General features: G+C 37.3%; 4 protein-coding genes across 6 annotated transcripts; 2 read left to right on the top strand and 2 right to left on the bottom strand.

Annotated features, from left to right (window-relative positions):
* The first annotated feature begins 11,397 nt into the window (after positions 1-11,397).
* Positions 11,398-13,239, top strand: Dbp21E2 (putative ATP-dependent RNA helicase Dbp21E2). The gene is made up of 2 exons (XM_014237957.3): positions 11,398-12,335; positions 12,396-13,239. The coding sequence occupies exons 1-2, from the start codon at positions 11,481-11,483 to the stop codon at positions 13,122-13,124; spliced, it is 1,584 nt and encodes a 527-aa protein (XP_014093432.1). The 5' UTR covers positions 11,398-11,480; the 3' UTR covers positions 13,125-13,239.
* Saf6 (SAGA factor-like TAF6) lies at positions 13,132-16,243 on the bottom strand. 3 transcript variants are annotated; one of them, XM_014237956.3, is made up of 9 exons: positions 15,836-16,243; positions 15,624-15,770; positions 15,399-15,551; positions 14,771-14,912; positions 14,067-14,717; positions 13,869-13,999; positions 13,700-13,805; positions 13,430-13,645; positions 13,132-13,351 (listed from the first exon to the last, which is right to left on the bottom strand). In XM_014237956.3, the coding sequence occupies exons 1-9, from the start codon at positions 16,133-16,135 to the stop codon at positions 13,218-13,220; spliced, it is 1,980 nt and encodes a 659-aa protein (XP_014093431.1). In that variant the 5' UTR covers positions 16,136-16,243; the 3' UTR covers positions 13,132-13,217. The 3 variants fall into 3 exon arrangements, with proteins under 3 accessions (XP_014093431.1, XP_014093430.1, XP_036231673.1); XM_014237955.3 differs by having other exon boundaries at positions 13,132-13,645; positions 15,836-16,239; XM_036375780.2 differs by lacking the exon at positions 15,399-15,551 and having other exon boundaries at positions 13,132-13,645; positions 15,836-16,242.
* A 635-nt stretch (positions 16,244-16,878) lies between these two features.
* Pex12 (peroxin 12) lies at positions 16,879-18,378 on the top strand. Its single transcript, XM_014237941.3, has one exon. The coding sequence runs from the start codon at positions 16,879-16,881 to the stop codon at positions 17,764-17,766; it is 888 nt and encodes a 295-aa protein (XP_014093416.1). The 3' UTR covers positions 17,767-18,378.
* On the bottom strand, positions 17,915-19,287 carry LOC106619711 (Post-GPI attachment to proteins 2). The gene is made up of 2 exons (XM_014237942.3): positions 18,411-19,287; positions 17,915-18,347 (listed from the first exon to the last, which is right to left on the bottom strand). Exons 1-2 carry the CDS (start codon positions 19,045-19,047, stop codon positions 18,211-18,213), a joined length of 774 nt encoding a protein of 257 aa, XP_014093417.1. The 5' UTR covers positions 19,048-19,287; the 3' UTR covers positions 17,915-18,210.
* Between the last annotated feature and the right edge of the window lie 1,227 nt (positions 19,288-20,514).

Here is a 20,514-nt window from a genome sequence, read left to right as displayed (position 1 = left end):
CAAAATCAGAGGATTATAAGCGTTTATAAAACGATCCTGTAATTTTCTTTTTAGAAAAATTTTGGGTTTTGTTAAACTTGACCTAAGGGCTAACAAATAGTTATCAAAAGACATATTTATTCTACTATCAGACAGAAAGTGTTCAAAATCGTTTAAATTAGAAATGTCTTCTGTAGTCATATTTGAATTTAAAACGTTTTGAATTTTGAAAAAGTTTTCCTTGTGTCTTTCTGAATTTTGACTTGTTTCTGTAAGACGTAACAGTATTTGCGTTGTAGGCATTGGTGGATATGGAATACCAAAACGACAAAACTGTTGTCCTCTTATTTCCCTAGTACAAGACCAACTGTGGTTATGCTTTTGATAACCCAAATAATTTTCTAAGTGGCTGATCGAACCATCAGTAGAAATATAATTGTCAATAAAACTAACGACATCAGGGAATGTCTGAGGATCTTGAAGGTTGATCCTGGGAGCATTATTAAGCCAATACATGCCATGTAATTGCGGGGAACCTCTCTGTTGAAACTCCACTCTCCAGTAGAAATTTGTAACAAAATGCTCTCCAAAAATGCCGGCGTTATCTTTAAAAAGCTTAAGAATTTGTCGATAGCGGTACTCAAAATATCTAGCACAAGTAACCGCGTCTGACCGAAATATCTTTAGAATCAACAGTTTTAGAGGGATGACCAAAAGCTCAACCCACTGAGATTCTGCAGCCGATAAAGTGATAAAGAAGGTTGGAAGCCCAAATTGGGGAATCATAGCGATTGCCTTTTTCTTCTCAGCTTCCCAGTGCGCAGGTGAGGATCTAACGCCTTTCAAAACCTTGTAACCATCATGAAAAGATTGAACCAATCGGGAATCCTCTGCAGATGCAACAAACGGAACTTCTTCTTGGTCATTAATTTCTGAAATCCAGTTTTCATTAATATGTGTATTGTGCTCACGATACAGAGGGGTATTCACTAAGAACTGCAAAGCTTCCATAATCTTTGCGGGGCGTATGGTATCGATCATGTAATCATGATTGTATTCCAAACGCCTTCTTAAGTGAATTTGTATAACGGGCGCCTCATCAAAGGACCTTGTTAGCTAAACATATTTTTGGAACGTTCTTTTTAAGAATCGCATTTTTGCAAGTAGCACAAAAATTGTAATTTCCATCTTCTGAAGGAAATTTTTGCATCAAAAAGAAGGCGGATGCAGCATTCGGGTGACCTTGCGCAATAGTTTCGAAATTTAATTTGCCAACTTGGTGTGAAAACCATACGCCGCAGCAAATACATATTTCAGTAGGGCCCTTATTTATATTTTGGAAATATATGTTTTTGAAATCTGTTAAATTGCCACTATTATCAGTTTCTATAACATTATTTTCTCTCGTTAATCGGATTCGTTGGGACTGCCTTTGGTTTTCAATTTGTCTATTGAGTGGGTTATCTCTACGAAGGCGAACTTGACCTTGTCTAAGACGTCTCTGATTCAAAATTTCTTCCCTCATACCCTTCCTACTAAGCTGTCGACGTTGTGTTTCTCTATCACGCTCCTCTCTCCTTATTTCAGGATTTCCTCTTGCATTTTCCCTTTGCATTTGATCACGAATGCGCTCTAAATTCCTATACTCAGGATTTCTTGCGCGAAGTTCTCTATGATCCCTAGTGTTACTACTTTGTTCATCATAACGTACCTCAGGATTTTCTCGACGAGATCTATGACCTCGAGTATTTCTTATTTGCTCTTCAGAGCGAATTTGCGGATCTTGCTGCCTTGTTCTATGTTGAACAGTATTTGCAATTTGCTCAACAGATCGAACCTCGGGGTCTTCACGCCGAGACCTATGACCTCGAGTATCTCTTAACTCTCATACGTCTTCTATTCTGAAGACGACTTAGTAATATAGATTTTCTACTTAATCTAGGCATGATTAATTAATAATAAATGGATAATACTTATATAATTCAGTCCGTCCGGGTGTTAAAAGTTGGATCCTAGGTGCTGCTCTCTTTCACTGTTTCCTTGTAAGTCTTTGCTATGCTATTGCTCGTCACTGTATACTGTACTGTGTAATACACTAAAATTAGTTTGAATAAAGCACTTTGCTTGTAAAGACATCTAGTGAAACTGAAACTACAAACACAGTGTACTGATATTTATTATACTCTTGGAACATGTTGGTACAGCTTACGTACTTTTGTATACCTATATATTACTTAGCTATTCACTAACATAATAATACATAATATTTAATTATATTTATATTTTAGAAATTAGTATTTTATTTCATTGTATTGAAATTAAGTTCTCGGAAAATCCCTCCGTAAATTACTTTTGTTAAACGCTTTCTAAAACAGGGGGATCTATGGTACCTAGTTTAAAGGGTCTACCCATGAAGGCTAAATTAACAATAACTTAGAGGTGGTATGTAGATTTTCTTCTTTCTGTCTTAATATCTAAACCTTTCATAAGCTGCCAACGGCGCTAGGTAAAAATGTAATTTTCTTGAGTTTACAGTTCACCTCATGACCTTCATATTAAAATGTGTCGCAAAACTGAAATAATAGACAGTAGCATGTAAACCGATGGTCGCAGTTTATCTATAACCACATAAAAAGGGTCTTTAGCTCTTTTGATACTACATTACTAATATTTATTTCATGAAATTTTTTCTAGAAAGATTTTTTTGCTCTATACAAAGTCCAGCACTCTAAGAAACTTTTTTAGCATTGTTGTCTGGTATATTTTATAATAAGTTCAACATGATGGCTGAGAAAATATACCTAACCACTGATTATCACCAAATATTAGAAGAGATATATGTATATAGAAATCTATATCTATCACTTTAGGTGATGCAAACAACTCTTTGGTGAACAAAACTATACTCTGTTGCAACATGTTGCGAAAGTATAAAAATGTTGCGAAAGAATTCAACATTCATTACTCGATTATTATTTGGTATCTTATTAACTTATGTAATTGATCATAGATTTATTTTGTGTCAATACTATTTTTTTCTCCGAAATGTTAACTTTTATAAAAAAAAGCTATTTAACTCAAACATGGTATATGTGATATAAACTGAACCAAAGGGGTTAGATTTAATATGTGGGGTATATGAGGTTGCTGCTGTACCAGAGGAGAGGAAATTACAATCAAATTTGGTATCTTCTTGACTTATATTAAAGGCCATAAGCTTAGTCTCAGTTTTATTGCTTGAAGTGAGATATACATAAGTATGAATGTGATATTAACTCCAGCAAAGTAGCTAAATTTTATATTATAAGCTTAGGTGGCAAAGGTCAACCAGAGAATCGGAATTAATTATATGAAGGTGTGAGGTTTAGACTTAGTATATACTAATTTCATTCTAATTCACCGTCAAACCACATAATTTTTAAGAAATCTTTTCCACTTAATTTCGTTAAAATATCACGTTGATCAACCGGAACGGTGTAAAGCCAGGTGGAAAGACGGAAATCATATATACCTATATTGGGGATAGAGAAATATATTAATTTTGACATTGCTCAGCTATACTCGAGAACATATTTTGAAGCAATTTTATATATAACAAGTAAGGAAGGGCTAAGTTCGGATGTAACCGAACAGTTTATACTCTCGCAAAGTCAAATGGTATACTCGTTTGAGATTTCTTTGTGGATTGACTGATATTTTCGGTAGAAGGTCAACTATAGGCACTGGGGTCCACATATTTAGTACTTAGTTGTTTAAACTGTTTTGGTTCGATTTAGACAATTTTTGGCCGCAAGGTGGCATACTTTAATTGCATTATTCACGCAAAGTTTTACGCCGATATAATCATTGTTGCTTGATTTGCATAGTGGAAAGTGAAAGAATCAAGTGGTATTTAAAATGGTGTCATATGGAAAATAGGCGTGGTTGTAATCCGATTTCGCCCATTTTCGCACTATGACATAGAAACATGAAAAGAACATTACGCACCGAATTTGGTTGAAATTGGTTAAGCAGATCTCAAGATATGGGTTTTCACCTAAAAGTGGGCTGTGCCACGCCCACTGTCTAATTTTGAACGCGGTTCCTATATCTTATACCATCTCAGAGATAAAATTTAATGTCTCTGACGTGTTTAGTGCTTGATTTATCGCGCTTTTAGTAGTTTTTAACAGTACCGTTATGTGGGGAGTAGGCGGAGTTGCCACCCGATTTCAACTATTTTCACACCGTCAATAGAAGTGCTAAAAACATTTGCTTCCGGTGAATTTTATTATTATAGCTTTAGTAGCTTAGGAGATATGCACATTAAACCTATTAGGGGCGGGACCACGCCCACTTAAAAAAAAATTTTAACTGCAGATACCCCTCCCTAATGTAATCTCGTGTACCAAATAACAGTCTTGTATCTTATTGCGGAGCTTAGTTATGACAATTTATTTGTTTTTGATTAATGGCGTTTTGTGGACGTGGCAGTGGTCCGATTACGCCCATCTGCAATACCAACCGTCTTACTGTACCAAGAAACATGTGTACCAAGTTTCATAAAGATAACTCAATTTTTACTCAAGTTACAGCTTGCACGGACGGACAGACGGATAGACGGACGGACGGACAGACAGTCACCCGGATTTCAACTCGTCTCTTCATCCTGATCATTTATATATACATAACCCTATATCTAACTCGATTAGTTTTAGGTGATACAAACAACCGTTAGGTAAACAAAACTATTATACTCTGTAGCAACATGTTGCGAGAGTATAAAAATAACGAAATCATCGCTCCCACTGCATTCGCTACTTTACAAGAAACTGCTGATGGGTTCACCAGAAAACTCACATTTATTAAGTCAGTAATGACGGACAGTTTACTTGTCAACTGACCTTCACTGTTATTGTTCAACAGAGACATCTTCGAATCATATTGCTTACATGTGTAAGAATGAAATTGCTGCTTCCGTTAATCAACAACTGCGCAAAACAATTTTTACTGTTCTTCTCGCCACAAACGAAAAGTGTTGCACGCTTTTTTGGGTTTGGTGTTCAAAATTTACATTCTTATGAAGGAGAGGAGTTTTCAAATATGATATACTTGTACATATATACGTAAGTTAAATAAGTTTCAAAAAAATATATATATTTAGTTAGTTTCCATTTGCATTTTTAAATTCTGAAATATCCACTGATTGAGGAAAGACGTACGCAGAGCTATTGAGGGGAAGAGATGGCATCGAGTGAAAATTTCTTTTCATATTTTTTTATTTAATTATATTTTTTGTTGCAATCCTTTTTTATTTATGTATATGATTATAAATAATTTTGATTAAAAGTTAAAAGAGTATTAAAGAAATCAAATTATATTATCTACTGCGCAAAATAATTTTTCACTTGTGTTAGATTTACAGTCATGACATTGCAGCTATGATAGCGTTTCAGCCATCACTGACAATTTTCAGCTATGATGGATTTATGGTCAGCAATGACTCAGAAAAAGACATGAGAGTGAACAGTATAGATATATAGTGAATCAATTCCTAATACACATGTGTTAAAGAGAGATGCAAACTCACACACATACGTTTGTTTACATCAGTTTGTGCTCAAGGCTCTTAAGAGAATGAACTTGTTCTGCGCGTTGACAAAATTTTTTCAGCTATGACTGTCATATTATCGGTCAGATGATTGTCACTTGTAGAGTATATACAATTCGACTGCCTAATTCAATTCGTTTTTATACTTCGATACAAAAGCGATCAAGCGCGCTACAATTCGTTTCGTCAGCGATCCTGTAACCATCAACTATTATCATTTCGTTCGACATCGATCCCACACAGCTATCTTTACCACAGTATTTAAATAAGTGTTAAATTTACAAAATAAAATTAGAATCCATTTAAGCCGTATAAAGTGCGGGTCGATTCCAGTACTGTAACAAGCTGTCGTGAGAAGTGCATGCAAATAGTCCACCCAAGACACTAAGCCAAACCAATTCTCATAACAATTCTTTCCATATAATCCGACCTCGTCGAAAGAGATCGTTTCCTGAGCCTATCGCTAAGTGACTTTGATGATAGTTAATTTTACGGTTTTACGCAACAAGGTTTAAATAACAATAACAATAACAAAAACTTGATTTATATAGTAGCTTGACTAACATCAAGCAAAGTTGTTTTAAAATAACTGTCGCAGGCAGCCAGGCAATAAAATGATTCTTTGTTTTTGTTGTTTTAGCAGCAAAAAACATTCCTGAAGAAATTTCGAAGTCCGTTCCGGTTACTTAGACCCGATTGTCGTGGAAGTGGTGATGATTTTTTATTAATATTCGGTTATCTGTTAAACGATCTTATATCATGTTCCCACCAAAAATTTTAAGTGATTAGATTAATATAATCTATTCACTAATCTAGACTGTTTTTACCATTGTATAAATCTACAAGTAACCAATCATTGTAGGCTTTTACAACGGTTTTTACTGCCGTTGGAGACTTATAAAATAGCTGTCTTTGTCTAGCTGACCGAAGCGGTGGCATTTTTTCTCGCCACAACTCTATTAGATCGGCTTCGGTCTCACTCTACATTACTCTCCTGATTTAAACTCTTGCAACATGTTGCTACAGAGTATAATAGTTTCGTCAACTATAAATTATATAAATGATTATTTTGTCAAAATCAAATATATAGAGTTATATATACATACTCGTGCATAAATGATCAGGATGTCGAGACGAAATCCAGGTCACTTTCTGTCCGTCCGTATGTCTGTGCAAGCTGTAAAAATTGAGATATCCTACCTGCACCTGTGGGCTAAAAATTTTTACTAAAATTCGCTTAGTACAATTCCTATAAGAAATCCTACCGAAAGTGTGAAAATGGTTTTGAAAAAAAATACTAAAAACGCGATAAATCAATAACGCCAAAGGCATTAAATTTTACACCCAGAATGACTCTAGAACACAAATCAAGAACCTAGGAATATATTCAGATCAAACTTTGCATAAATAGTGCGTCTGAGGTATGCCAACTAGAGTCTAAAAATTATCAAAATCGGAATAACACCGTTTCCACACATACTGAATGTGTAAGTTCCAGTGCGTGTGGCTAAATTTTGTCGGAATATCAGTCAATTAGTGAGATATATAATTGATATTCGTGGTGAATGTTTCTTTGATAATATAATACCCCTGTACCAAAAATGGGTTGAATCGGGTCAATACTTCATATAAAGATGTTCGTACTACCAGTTGACTTTATACCACATGTATTGGCCAATGTGGAAGTTATTTAAATGAAATTGAGAGATATTTAACTGATATTTAACTGATAGTCAGTATTTTGAAACATCCGGCTGACTTTACTCTATATACATATACGCTTATATTTATATATTTACATTTTTGCTTGAAAATAAGTTCTCAAGTATATTCAAACAATGTCAAAAATTAATGCAATCATCCCTTCCATTTCTCTGTCCCCAATATATCCTATATAGTGATTTCGGACTTTCCACCTGGCTTTAAACCGTTTAGGTTAATCAAAATATTTGAAATTTTGAGGAAATTAAATGAACACGATTCTTAATTAAATGAATTGGGTTTGATCTAAATTTCATATGCCTAGTACAATGAAACGGTTGAATTTAGTATCACATACATATATCTTCTATTTTTTTATGATGATTTTAGTATAATTTTTTGCAGACGAGATGTAAAATATAATAATAAAACTAAGCCTATAACCTTCAGAATAAGTTAATATAATACCAAATTTGATTGTAATCCATTCAGGATTCCATCGATCAATAAAGTTGAATCCTTTCGCTAATTTTTTTTTAATATACAGTTTATCCAGCAAATGAAGGTATTTAGCTGGCTTAGCGAGTGGCAAGAGTTAAAATGTTCAGTTACACCCGAATTTAGCCCTTCCTTACTTGTTTATTTTTTTCTAATTTTCTCCATTTTGACAGTTTGCAGTGTCTAAATCAGCTGTAATAATGTGAAAAATATCTCTATGGACAAACAGATGGCTCTAAATCAGAGTCGCACAGGGAGATTTCGAGTACTTTAGCTTCAAACCTCCTCGACGAAATTAACAAGTGTCAATCAATGCAAAATCTTGCTAAATCTAACAGATGAGTAAGATAATTTTCCCACCAGCCTCGGTCGGAACATGGTACTAATAGTACAAAAGCAAAACGTTAGCTAACAATTTTACTCATTTCAACAAGTTGCGGGACTATACAAATATTTTTTTATGTGGTAACGCTTTTGAATGGAGTTGTTGTTGTTGTTGTTATAACGATTATCTAATCCCCGTTTGGGTGATAAATTCTAGATTCGTTGTCGTCGAGGTCATCTAACGGAAGGCCCAGGAAACGAGCAGTTTCGACGGGATCGGACCATAGGGAGAGTGGTGTTAGATGAGTGGGGTTTGTTGGGCATGCAAAGAGGTGGTTAGTGTCATGCGGAGACTCATTGCATGCAGGACATGTGTTTGGTATGTCAGGGTCTATTCTGGATAGGTAGGAGTTTAACCTGCTACAGTATCCAGAACGAAGTTGCGCGAGGGTCACTCTAGATTCGCGAGGCAACTCGAGCTCTGTGTCTGCAATGGGTGGTGGTTTGACTCGTATTACGCCGTTCACTGAAAGGGAGTCGGTGAAGGTGTTAATGGCTCCACTGTGAATGGCGGTCAGTGCTTGTCTGAAGTTAGTTGCGTCCGAAGTCTGGTCGGCGTGCTGTCTGATGTCGTCGACGTAGTCAAGGAAGGACCTCTTGATGTTCCTAGGAGGCTGCTCCGCTGCAAGCAGGCGTCTGCAGGGGTGGTTTCTGCGAAAACATCCCAGCAGAAACTGCTTGGAGAGGAGCTCGTTATGTTCCTTAACCGGAAGCATACGGGCCTCGCTATGTAGGTGTTCGATTGGGGACATCAAGAGGCACCCCGTGATAGTCCGGAGTGCAGTGTTCTGACAAGTCTGAAGCTTCTTATTCTGCGTGTCACTGCATCCAGGCGACCATATTGCGGCTGCATAATTGAGGACCGGCCGGCCGATTGCCTTGTATGTTGCCAACAACGTTTCTTTGTCCTTTTCCCATGAGCTGCCGGCAAGCGACTTGAGGATTTTGTTGCGGCTCTGTACTTTGGCAGTTATCGCGGTCGTATGAGGAGTGAAAGAGCACAGACACAGCACCAAAGTGACGCCTAAAATTTTAGGGTTATTTACTGTCGGAATTTTTGTGCCATCGACTGAAATGTTCAGGTCCAGTCTGTACTCCTTCGTCCAATTGGTGAAGATGGTCGCTGTGGATTTAGTGGGGGAGAGTGTTGAGTTCCTTGCAGAAAAGAAGCGAGAAAGATCGGAGAGGTAGCCGTTTACTTTTGAACACATGCCATCGATTCCATTACCCGACGTCAATATCGTACAGTCATCTGCGTACGAGGTCATTGAAATTCCCGCTGGTGGCTGGGGGAGTTTTGAAATGTAGAAATTAAACAGTAGCGGGGAGGGGACACCGCCCTGCGGAACCCCCTGTTTAATTTTCCTGAGTTTGGAGTTTTGACCTCGAAATAGTACGGATGAGTGTCGACCGCTCAGGTAGTTCATGGTTCACCGCTTCAGCCCTGGAGGGAGCGTTGATTGTTCCAGGTCCTCAAGTAGCGTTGCGTGATTGACTGTGTCAAAAGCTTTTGACAAGTCCAACGCTACGAGGATCGTCCTCTCGCAGGGTGGCTTCTGGTTCAGGCCATGAACTATCTGGGCGTTTATGACGCTAAGTGCTGTGGTGGTACTGTGCACTTTACGGAAGCCATGCTGATGGTCTGCTAGGCTCAGGTGGTGGGTGAATGACGGGAGTAACAAGGCCTCAAGTGTCTTCACTACTGGGGAAAGGAGAGTTATCGGGCGATAAGACTCCCCTTTGTTGGCGGGTTTCCCAGGTTTCAGCAGTGGGACCACTCTTCCGACTTTCCACACATCGGGTATTTGAAGAGTGGATATCGACAGGTTGAGGACCTTGGTGGGGTAGTTTACTCCCGTTGGGCCTAGATGTTTTAACATCAGCATGCTTATTCCGTCAGGGCCGATGGATTTAGACGATTTCGCCTTTTTGATGACATTCTGAACCTCCCCATCGGTGAAAGTAAGTGGTGCGCAGTCTTTTGGCATTTTGCGCAGCCGTCGGGTAACACATCGTTTGGCCTTGTCGGTCGAAGGGTGCAGTATAAACTGCCGGCTAAAGTAGCTCGCGCACTTCTTCGGGTCCGAGGAGGCATGGCCATCGAATTGAATTTCAACCCGATCGTCATGTTTCCTCGGATTTGACAGGGCCTTGACAGTAGTCCGAAGCTTACTCACACCGGTGGAGAGGTTGCAGGACTTCAGGTGCTCTATCCATTTTGTCCGCTTATGATGGTTTACCATTTGCCGAATCTCCAAATTGAGATCCCTTATTCGGGGATCACAGGGATCGGCATGGCGTAAGGTGTCGCACCCATTTGCTAATACAGCTGCTTCGGCTGGGAAATTAGGGCGGAGTTCCGCTATTCTTCCAGCCGGTATGAAGCGAGCTGTAGCAGCAGCGATCACCTTGCGGAATTGACGCTCGCCAACGATGACGTCCATAGGAATGGATAGTGCGTTGAAGGTGCTCTCAGTAAATTCTGTGAAGCCGACCCAGTTAGCTTTGTTAAAGTTAACATAGGTGCGGTTATCCACAGAAATAAAGTCAGGAGGTTTCTCGATCGAGATAATTATGGGCAGATGGTCTGATGCAAGAGTTAGCATAGGTCGCCAGGTTATACTATTTATCAGACCACCGCTAGCGATGGTAATATCTGGCGAGTTATTACAGGTGCCCATAATTCTGGTGGGGGCTTCGTCGTTCATTGTGCAGAATGTCGAATCGTCTATCTGTTCCGCCAGCTCCATCCCCCTACGATCGTTTGACAGGCAGGAATTGGTTGGTCAGATTGGGAGTTATGCTGTCTATGTGAGCTCCTTAGGACCGTGGAGGTCCTATCTTGGCCACTCGACTGGAGTGGCAGCGCAATGCGCGAACATGGTGCAGGTTGCACGGCCGTTGAGGCAGATGTCGCATTATTGCGTTGACAGCATGGGGCCACGTAACTCGTGGTCCACTCCCTGTGTGTCTTAAGGCCCGAGCAGGTCTTAAGATGGCTCCATCCATTGCATGTATTGCACCTAACCGAGGTGGAATTTGGATGGAGCCTTTTGAATGGAGTCGATATAATTGCTTAATATTGTGATGAACGCGGAAGATAGAACAAAATTGAATCGACGATAAATTGCCGGCAGCCCTTATATAGTAGATCTTTAACAAAACCACGCCACTAGAACATTCTGGCAACTATGAGTTCGCTGACTAGTTGCTTCTGGCAATTTATCGTCGGTTCGATTTTATTCTATCATCAATCATCTCTTTCACAGCTGATTTTAAACCACGACTTGATGTTTCTGCAGTAATTAGCTGATATAACGTAATTAAAATGTTGAAAAAGTCTAAAAATATCGCCTTTCTTGGTATGTTCCGATTATACACAACCGCCGCGGCGGCAGCGGTTAAACCAAATTTAGTTACAGCTTTTCCCAGAAAGCAAAAGCCCTTAATCAGTTGTAAACGAACGCAGTTCCATTTATATGTACCAGCGCCGGCGGATAGTAACTTTGGAACAATACCGCTAGCTACTAGTGGGTGGAAGCATTACAAATCCAAAGATGATTTTATGGTATTTAACGCGATCTTAAGTAAGGCAGATATACAATCTGAGATGGTAAACTTAGATGAATTTCTCAGTTCAAACAATATTAGTTTTAATGAAAAATTGATGGAGAATCTCAGAAATTACCTGAAAATAAAAGCCTTAACGAACATTCAAACCAAAGCTATACCAAAAGTGTATGACAGTCATCATGTGTTGATTGCTGCAGAAACTGGATGTGGGAAAACACTCGCCTATATGTTACCCATTTTACAACAGATTATTGAACGAAAGCGGGCGCAAGCGGAGAATAGCATTCGAAAGTTCAATACGCCGTGGGCTGTCATCATTACACCTGGCCGTGAACTGGCAGTCCAAATAGGCACTGTAGCTGAAAAACTATGCCAGCACTCAGATTTCCAAATCAAAACGATTCTTGGCGGAAACACAAAGCGCTTAATGGTCAACCCCGAATTTGCGGATGTTGACGTTCTAGTTTCCACAGTGGGTGCTCTCAGCAAACTTGTAACAACCGGTATATATCGCATGGAAGAAGTGCGACATGTAGTGTTAGATGAAGCTGATACTTTGTTAGACGACAGCTTCTCCGACAAACTTGGATATTTTCTGAGACGTTTTCCTGTATGAAATTTTTAATGATTTTTTTTTTTAATATATTAACAAAAATGTATATACCCGTAGTTTCACAAAAATCACACACAGGATGAACATAATATCGGCACGCAACTGATATTGGCGTCTGCGACGATGCCTACAAACACAGAAGAAATATTACAAAAAGTAATAGATATACAGACGCTGCACGAAGTTTCGAGCCCGAATTTGCACAAGTTGATGCCACATGTAGAGCAACGATTTATGCGGATTTCGAAGCAAAGTCGGCCCTCCAATTTGATCAATTTAGTCAAAAAAGATATCGCTAAAAAGCATCCTGTCATTGTGTTCAGCAATAAATCGGCCACAAGTGATTTTGTAGATATATTTCTTAATAACAATGGTGTGCGAAGCGTAAATTTAAACGGCGATATGCTTATGAAAATACGTATTGGACGCTTTGAACAATTCCAAAACGGAAAGTATGATGTTCTATCGACTACGGATATTGGTAGCCGTGGACTAGACACTACAAGCGCACGACATGTAATCAATTTCGATTTTCCGTTGCACGTATCTGATTACATACATCGCTGCGGGCGTATTGGACGTGTAGGTGATTTGACACCATCTCTAGTTACGAATTTCATATCCTCACGGCGCGAGGTAGAAGTAGTACAGAGAATTGAACATGCGGCTCGAACGGGCGGTCTTCTACCGAACGTTAATGCGAACATAAAAAATATAATAAATAAACGAATATTGAAGGATATGCAAGCAGCGGGAATAAAGGTTCCAGAAGAGGAAGTATTTTAGGTTTACATTGATTTACATATTCTCCGAAAGAAAAGTTTTAATTTTTAACAAATTCAGTGTATTAAAACATTACATAACTTAATAATAAAATGTTTATATTCTTACATAATAGTAACTACTGAGTGGTACAATACGACGCTCGTTCGTTAACGGTTTATATAGCTTTCGTCGGGCTATAAGAATATCGTTATGTCCACTTAAAATTCCTAATGATTTAGATTCCGAAGCTGAAATTGCAGAATTTGTGGGCATCTTAGACTTAATTATTACTGGCCGACAGCCTGCAAACTTGAATCGTATATTACCAGCACGATTCATTTGTAGATTCGGTGATACCAAATCCGGAAAGACCTCTTTTATTTTTGGCTTGGGCTTCAATGCTTTGTTTGGATCATCCCCATGACACATAGCCGCAGCCAAAGCATTCCATTCTAAGCGACGTACTCCTGGTTTAGAGTATATTTTAAATGTGCCCAGCTTGCGCCGCAGAAAGCGTGTCGTTAAGAACTTCTCAAAATATCCTATGGTAGCAAAAGTTAATAAACATAAACATATTATGAAGAATACATACTTACGCGCATAATATAGTAAAAAGGGCTGTAATTGGTCTGCTCCACATAAATATTCTAGCCACTCATATAAAAAAATGTCATCAGGTCCCTTAATAAACACAGCGCTAAGCTTTAAGTATAAATATTTATAAATTACCAATAAAAGCAAAATGTATTGATCTAATCGAATTACCGAAAATTCGTTCCTATAACTTTCAGGTACATCATCTACGTTGAATTCGTAAATGAATGGTATGAATTCACGAAAAGCGAACTCACCCAAAGCGATCAAACCACGCACAGCACGACTTATGTATCGAAAATCTGTAGTAAAAAAAAATAATAATTTATATTACTAAAAATTAATTGATATTTTCTTTTCTAAATTCACCTCTTTCTATTGACACACTGCGACCTTTGAAAAATCGTTGTAATCTTCTCGTTATATGAAATATGCACTCCTTTTGGAAGTAACCATTTGAAGTTGCCAAATGACCTATTGTATCACACAAATCATCTACATGTTTCCAATCAACAGGACTGGCAAAATAAGGGGATACTTCAGGACTCATTTCAATATCACCATCTTGTTCATCATCAGTTTGCAATTTATATACCTTCTCTTCATTCGTATTTTGAATATTAAATATATCTGACTGGTCGATAAATTCTGACTTTACTTCCATTTTATCTTCAGCCTTTACTTCTTCTATTTCAATTTTTATGCTAGCACTGTTGCTTTGCTCCCCTGATTTAGAGTTCGGATGTATTTTTATGCTCTCATATGGGGCAAGCAGTTGTGATATAAGTATCTCAGATAAATGAAAATATTCCACACGTAGGTTTTGCAAGCGAGAATGTGTATTACACGAGCAGGCGCGAAGTAGACGCCAACAGCGCAAACTGATATCCTCATTTTGTTTAAAAGCCAATATTTGTATTAACTTAGAAAGAATAACACGACAGCAAGCACCAAGAAGGGGAGAAAAAGCCGCTTCTGAGAGAGCGAAATCTAGTTCATCTTCATTCCCATAAAGCAAGACTTTAATATAAAAATTAAATTAGAATTAGAAATAAAATAATCAAATTCTTTACCCTTAATCAAACTGGGAATAAATTTTTTAATCTGTTCATTTTGTTTGTCATCAATGGGCCAGGTGCATTCATAATCTGGACCATCTGTGATTTTCATGCTAACTTCTTTCTGATATTCATCCCGCAGCTCTATAATTTTATCCTAAAACAAAGAAAAAACGTCAACTTCGGTTCCACCGTACTAATAATACGCTTCACAAATACAAAAGATTCCATACAAGAACTTGATTTTGTCAATTTTGGAGATTGTATCGTTGCCTTGGACAATAATCCATCCCAAATTTCGTGAAAATATCTTGTCAAATAAAAAAGTTTTTCATACAAGTACTGGATATTGATTGACCAGTTTGTATGGGAGCTGTTTTTTGAAAAGAAAAGAACGTGTGCAAAATTTCAGATCGATACCCCACAAACTAATTGACTAGTTCGCCTATATACACACAAACAGACGGACATAGCTAAATCAACTTAGCTCGCCATGCTGATCATTTTTATGCAATAATATTCATAGGGTCTCGAATGTTTCTTTATGGGTATTACAAATGTCGTGGCAAATTTTATATACCCTGTTCAGGGTATAAAAATAAAATTTGAATACAAAAATTCCCCAAATCATTTATGAATTTACCGAATAAAAGAAGTAACTGCCATCGTAGTCAATGCGATCCCATTCGCTATCTATTGCACCTAATGCAGGCGGTACATCAGCATCAGTCAATACCTCATTTACCAAATCGTATGTAACGGTGCCGCCAGAATGCCGTGCATATGTTTTAATATTCTTTAATTTAAATATAAAAATACTCTTTAAAAATTAGCAAAAACAAAATAGAGGAATTTTAAAGATACTTACATTCACCAATTCCCATAATTTATAGGAAACATCTTCAGCGACACGAGCACATACTTCTGTTGATAATTCTAAATCACTCTGATCATGTTGCTCCCAAATAATTTTCACCGAGCGCCCTTCTAGTCCAGCATAACTTTTTGCGTGATTCTATTCAACCATTTTAAACAAATATTTTATTAACAGAATCTATGAAAATTCACATAACCACTTACCCTGAAATTGCTATTGGCGTCCGTGCCACAACCGCCACCGTTTGTAATGGTATTTAAAGATGAATCAAATAAATGACTAGGATTGCTGGTAGTAGGCGTAGTTGGTGTAGATATAATATTGTTCGATAAAATATTTGTTTGGTTGTTACCAAGACTGGTCGAATTTTTAAGACCGCTGCCACTGGTACCGGTTGTGTCAGATTTGGATGTTTTTGTACGAGATTTAGTGGCCTTTTTGCTGGATTTACTTGCCGGTGTTTTTGCAGACTCTTCTGCCGAATTAGAATTACTAGCCTTCATTATGGACTTTTCTTCCAAGCACTAATTAAATATAGTCATCACATAACTTTCAAATAAAATTATATACAACTAAAGAAGTGAGTCGCAAAAAAGAAGGATATCGGTTTTTATTAAACGATACGTGCCTTATTTTATCGTTTCAAATTTTCCATACGAGGGTAGGTGAGGTTATATGAAATAATTCATTAAATTTTTTTTTTGATAATTATTTACGTGAGTAATTAAAAATAATTTACAAGCAAAACAAAAAACGAAAATAAACTAAATTTACAGATTTGTGATCTTCGCGTCAAAGTAAGACGATTTAAGAAATATATATAATTTTCACCCTCCTTCGTTGGGGGACCTAAACTATACATTTACCAAAAAAATTATGTTCTCTGGTGACATTTGACTTTTTCCACCATAAGTATTTCATAAAAAGTATGATTGCTGAGCCATACATTAGGAAATTTATTGGAACCCCATAATTTAGTTTTATATAAATTGTTCTAATTGATGTTAAGTCTCATATTTTAAAAATATAATAAAAAAACCGAGCAGAGAAATAACCAATCGAAGACAGCTATTTTTTTATATACTCAGTTTATCGGTTCAAAGCATTCACTAAATTATTCTTATGTTATCGCTAAACTCATTTCTCAAAATCAGCTGTTTTGATTAGAAACAGTTGTGTTATACGCAGTCATCCTTGACGCAGTTCCGATATATGTATTTATAAATAAATCCTTAAAGCAAATAAAATGTCGGAGAGTGCCAATTTACGACAAAATTTACAAAATGTTCCATCAATATTTGAGATAAGTGCCGCTGAAACTCTGGATTCTCTTATCTATCCAGCACTTAGTAAAATATTTGATTACCTTAATTTTGGAGTGGACTTCAACCTTTTCGGTGTTAACATGGTAAAAGGAGAGGTGTCAGCTATATTGACATGGGTGCTCCAATATTTATATTTGCGCAACAGAGACTCTTCATTTGGAGAAAGTTTCTATGGTTTGCAGCGAACAGGCATTACATCAGGCGAATTAATGACGAGGCAGCAGAAAGTGTTATCTGCTAGTATCTTAACACTAATGCCAGTTTTAGAGCAGAAGTTAAAAACACGTAGTGCTCATCACGAAGATATTTCAATTTGGGAACGACAATTGCTTTATGCTCTTCGTGCGTACCATGCTTCTAAAGCGATACACACCTTCCTATATCTAATAAAATATGCCGGAAGCCACTCTCCTATTTTTCAAGCATTAAATTTATCATTGAGATACCCTAACGAACCACCAAAAGACGATAAGACCACATATGTGTTTCTTAAGTTACTCGAATTTTTTGCTTTCTTTCTCCAATTCATACAATGGTGGTATTCTAACGATCAGCGGCGCAAAATAGGAGGAACCTTAAAAAATCCAGAGCCATTTAAAAATAAGCCTAACGTGTCAAGAGAGAATACACTACCAAAAGGTGATTGCCCGGTGTGTCTCATGAAAATTCAAACACCCACCGCGTGCAGCATATCTGGATACGTATTCTGCTGGAAATGTATAATTTCCCACTTGAAAGAACGTTCTACTTGTCCAGTTACTGGATACAAAATAACACTTGATGACTTAGTTCGAATTTACGAAATATGATATTATATTAATCTCTATTGCTTATCACGCATTAACGAATTTAAGCAATAAATTTGATATACAGTAGGCTTTAGTGTTACTGTTTTCGTGGCTGTGGTTTGAATGTACCTACAGTGTTTGCTCAAAAACAAAAAGACAATAAAGGATATTTAATATAATATCTCAGTTAGATTTATTATTGCTATCTACTTATATGATTTTAGCACTAAAAATGTTTTGAGCAAAATATAACATACCAAGCACGTACATACATATGTATGTGCACTGTTTTGAGCGTACATTAATTTGTTTATTATTTATAATTCACTTCTAACCTTTGTGTAAAAAATAAGTTTTTCATTTGTAAAGTTAAGTAATCTTTTGACTTAATATATGCATATGTATACTTGCACTTAAGGTGCCGGAATAAAAAAAGATATATACTATTGCAATTGTAACAATTAATTAAAATTGAGATAAGTAAAGCCCTCGTTCCCAGTCAAAGGTAACGTGCATAGCATGGAAATCCCAGTATGCAGTCATATGATAAGCCATATTTGTTAGCACAACGACATACTCGAAAAGAGCAAAAAATGTGTAAACTAAATAAAAAGATACAAAGTACATTTGTTATTTGATGATATTTCATTCATATTATAACTTACCTCCTGGCTCACAAGACGAATTGTGCCGCAAAAAGCAGTAACCAGCCAAAATAAAAGCAGTTACATTAGTTATAAAAAAATTTCTTTTGTACAACAGTGATTTCTCTTCAATTGGCAAGAGCGATATCTTACGTCCGTTTTTGTTGAGAAAGTAAGATATAAGCATATACATTTCACTGCAGGCAATAAAAACAACGAAAGAATTTCGATGTATCGGATAATTATCTAACGATGTCCACAATGACAGACTTAGAAGCGCGAAATTCTCCACCAGATTTAGCAAGCATGCAAAAATAGCATATACACGTCGATTACGCCTTATTGTATCCTTATAGTATTGCATGTACATTTTGACAACAGCTATTCGAAAGGGTAATTGCATTGTAATCGCCAAACGCCAAACGGTTTTTTGTGGTTCGTAATTTCCAATGGCTGCCGATATTGAGGGTAAATAGTTAGGTACATCACAGTGCGTTGATGTTGAACGTTCAAATTCAAAGATTACCGACCAAATTACACAAAATGCAAAACTGCCAAGTGGCAGACTCACAACTGCAAAAGCAATTCTTCCAAAAGGAACGCGAAATAAAGGTTTTGGACCATCCAATCGGGTATATGTGGTTAATGTTGGTAACATATCTTAAAATAGTTTTGTCACAGTTTTGTCTACTTAATAATTAACATCGTACATGAATATATTAACACCCTATTTTTTCCACGCCCTCAATATGAAGACATTTTTGCTTAAATCGACTTGAATTAGCACCCAAATCAGCTGAGGAGTTTGACAACTTCTTATTTATTGATTTTGGTAAACAAAAATAATATATATGAATCGATAGTTCGATTATTTATTGATGTTCGATGTATTTTTCATCGAAAAATAATCGACATTGCTGTTAACAATTTTAGGGTCCAAATTTATTATCTTTATATTGTGACGAACACGGATGATAGAACAAAATCGAATCAACGATAAACTGCCAGAAGCAGCTAGTTAGCGAATTCGTAGTTGCCAGAATGTTCTAGAAGTAATGTTTTGTTACAGATTCACTATATAAGGGCTGCCGGATTGTGCAGCAAACACAGTTCTAGTTAGAGTGTTGTCGTGATAAGAACAATTGAGACATAAGCAAGAAGTTGTAAGCTCGAATAACGAGCAATAAGTGTTAAGTTGTTGGAGTTAGAAATATAGATAAGTGTGTAGCCATTAAATTGGGGAGTTTATCGAGAAATCCGTTACAATTGGTGTCAGAAGTGGGATTGTCAAATAAATTCCCAAAGAGAGAATTGTTTGAAAATGGCCAAGTTTAACGATCTGAAGATTCCACAACTGAAAAAGGAGCTGCAAAAACGTGGCTTTGCAACAAAGGGAGTAAAGTCCAAATTACAGTCGCGGTTAAGAAGAGCCATGGAAGCAAAGAACAATAATGTTGAGGAATATGTCTGTCAATCGGAATTAGAGGAAGAGACAACAAAGAAACAAGATAAGGAAGTGACTCAATATTCAGTAGAGGTTATTTATACTGCGTTGGAATCCTTCTTTGAAAGTTTTTCAGCACAGTTGTCAGCACCGAAAGAGCTCGACGTGCATATGTCAGCGCAGGTATCTTCACAGTTGGAAGAGGAGGAAGCATGTGAACCAGGATCTTCACAGAATAAAGAGCAAGAAGCTTGTATACCAGCACAAGTGTCTTCGCAGTCGAAAGAACTGAACGGGCGCATGCCAGCGCAGGTGTCCTCACAGTCGGAAGAGGAGGAAGTGTGTGTACCAGTACAAGGGTCCTCACAGTCGAAACAGCTGGAACTGCGTATGTCAGGGAAGGTGTTCTCACAGTTGGAAGAGGAGGAAGCGTGTGAACCAGTAAAAGGTTCCTCACAGGTAGAAGAGCAAGAAGCTTGGATACCAGCACAAGTGTCCTTACAGTTGGAAGAGCAAGAAGCGTGTATACCATCACAGGTGGAAGATCACCATAAAATTGAACCTGAAACGGATGACTCTGTGCAAGAAGATCCAGAATTGGAAGGTGCATTACATAAGGTGGAGTTGAACCAATGTACAACGATTGGAGAAATAACTACAGGAAAGCCAGTCACAAAATCA

The sequence above is a fragment of the Bactrocera oleae genome, chromosome 3 (assembly GCF_042242935.1).
Source record: "Bactrocera oleae isolate idBacOlea1 chromosome 3, idBacOlea1, whole genome shotgun sequence".
NCBI classification, from domain to species: Eukaryota; Metazoa; Arthropoda; class Insecta; order Diptera; family Tephritidae; genus Bactrocera; species Bactrocera oleae.
The sequence above is the reverse complement of the archived record's forward strand: the minus strand, read 5'-3'. Positions and strand labels throughout refer to the sequence as shown.

Bases quoted from the DNA above. Each gene is read 5' to 3' on its own strand.
- Dbp21E2 (XM_014237957.3), top strand. From the start codon at position 11,481: ATGTTGAAAAAGTCTAAAAATATCGCCTTTCTTGGTATGTTCCGATTA. The intron at 12,336-12,395 runs GTATGAAATTTT...ATATACCCGTAG, and splicing joins ATTTTCTGAGACGTTTTCCT to TTTCACAAAAATCACACACA.
- Saf6 (XM_014237955.3), bottom strand. From the start codon at position 16,135: ATGAAGGCTAGTAATTCTAATTCGGCAGAAGAGTCTGCAAAAACACCG. The intron at 14,718-14,770 runs GTAAAGAATTTG...TTTATATTAAAG, and splicing joins TATTCCCAGTTTGATTAAGG to TCTTGCTTTATGGGAATGAA. The intron at 14,000-14,066 runs GTGAATTTAGAA...TTTTTACTACAG, and splicing joins CAGTGTGTCAATAGAAAGAG to ATTTTCGATACATAAGTCGT.
- Pex12 (XM_014237941.3), top strand. From the start codon at position 16,879: ATGTCGGAGAGTGCCAATTTACGACAAAATTTACAAAATGTTCCATCA.
- LOC106619711 (XM_014237942.3), bottom strand. From the start codon at position 19,047: ATGTTACCAACATTAACCACATATACCCGATTGGATGGTCCAAAACCT. The intron at 18,348-18,410 runs GTAAGTTATAAT...CTTTTTATTTAG, and splicing joins TTCGTCTTGTGAGCCAGGAG to TTTACACATTTTTTGCTCTT.